Below are 1203 nucleotides of genomic sequence, written 5' to 3'. Positions count from 1 at the left end.
GGTGGGCGCGCTGCTGGCCCACGGCCGGCGGGTCAGGCGGTCTTGTCCCCGCAGTCCTCATCGACGGCGTGGAGTGGAACGACGTGAAGTTCTTCCAGCTGGCGGCCCAGTGGTCCTCCCACGTCAAGCACTTCCCCATCTGCATCTTCGGACACTCCAAGTCCACCTTCTAGCCCTGCCCTCGCCCTGCGTGGCTGAGCCCGGGAGGCCCAGCTGCTATTCTGTTAACATTTCAGTTTACGACAGAGACAGACCCTGGAAACAGCCGAAACCGTCTTAAGTGCGATTGTGCGACAACCTGGAAACTAACGGGGTGGCCCCCACCGGGAGCCCCCAACCGCTCTGCTTATTAACCAGACGCCCTGGCGGGCGGGAGGTCAGGCGGGCACTGTTGAGCTGGAGAATCAAGGAAGGTGTGTTTCGGCCTCAGGACCCCTAACACTCCCGGCGAGGAGGGCTCTCGCCTTCTCCACCTGCCTTCCTGGCGGCCAGGACTCCGCCTCCCCCGGAGCCGGCTCCACCTGCGCCCAGGACTCTGCTCCTGGCCCCCCAGACTCGGAGCTGAGCGGCCGGAGGCCCAGGGCTGGCCCCACTGGGGCATCCTGAGCAGAACCCAGGAGCCGCACCACCCACGCGTGGTCCCACAAACTCCGCCCCCACGGGCAGCGGGGGTTCACAGCAGCAGCTATTTTTAATGCTTTTAAATACATGTTACAGTGTGGCTGCCAAACAAGTCCATCGCTCTTCTCATGTCCGGGGCCAGCAGCCCCGCCCCGCCCAGCGCTCCCTCGCTCCCTCGCTCCCTCGGTGGCTCCTGAGACACCGTCCGTGAGTCGTCCCTGCCCCGGACTGGGCACGCCCTCCACCCCCAGCCCCACCTGCTGGCTGGGGGGCGGGGTGGGGGTACAGCAGCCCTGCGGTGGCCTGTGGAAGCTCTGGCAGGGTGGCTGGGCACCGTGGGAGCTGTGGGGACAGCCAGGGGACCCCCTGCGTGGAGCACCTCAGAGTTGGGGTTTGGGTCCTATCCTAGTTGGCAGCCCACCTACACCCTCTTGCACAGCCAGCATCCTCCCGGCCCTGGCGGCCCCCCAGGAGGCTGAGAGCCATGCAGCTGTGCTCAGCAAGTGCCAATGCAGGGCCTCACCAGCAGGGGTCGCTCCTGGGGTGGGAGATGGCCCATCGTTCTCACCTGTTCCCTACCGT

The 1203-nt window shown here is 66.1% G+C and overlaps 1 protein-coding gene across 1 annotated transcript in view; it reads left to right on the top strand.

Annotated features, from left to right (window-relative positions):
• PACS2 (phosphofurin acidic cluster sorting protein 2) overlaps window positions 1–730 on the top strand; it is a 20295-nt gene extending 19565 nt beyond the window's left edge. The window contains 1 exon segment of the mRNA XM_015566735.1: window positions 55–730. Within this exon segment, the coding sequence (XP_015422221.1) occupies window positions 55–173 (119 nt within the window). The 3' untranslated portion in view covers window positions 174–730.
• The last annotated feature ends 473 nt before the right edge of the window (window positions 731–1203 follow it).

This window comes from Myotis davidii, unplaced genomic scaffold (genome assembly GCF_000327345.1).
Source record: "Myotis davidii unplaced genomic scaffold, ASM32734v1 scaffold472, whole genome shotgun sequence".
Taxonomy (NCBI): Eukaryota; Metazoa; Chordata; class Mammalia; order Chiroptera; family Vespertilionidae; genus Myotis; species Myotis davidii.
The sequence above is the reverse complement of the archived record's forward strand: the minus strand, read 5'-3'. Positions and strand labels throughout refer to the sequence as shown.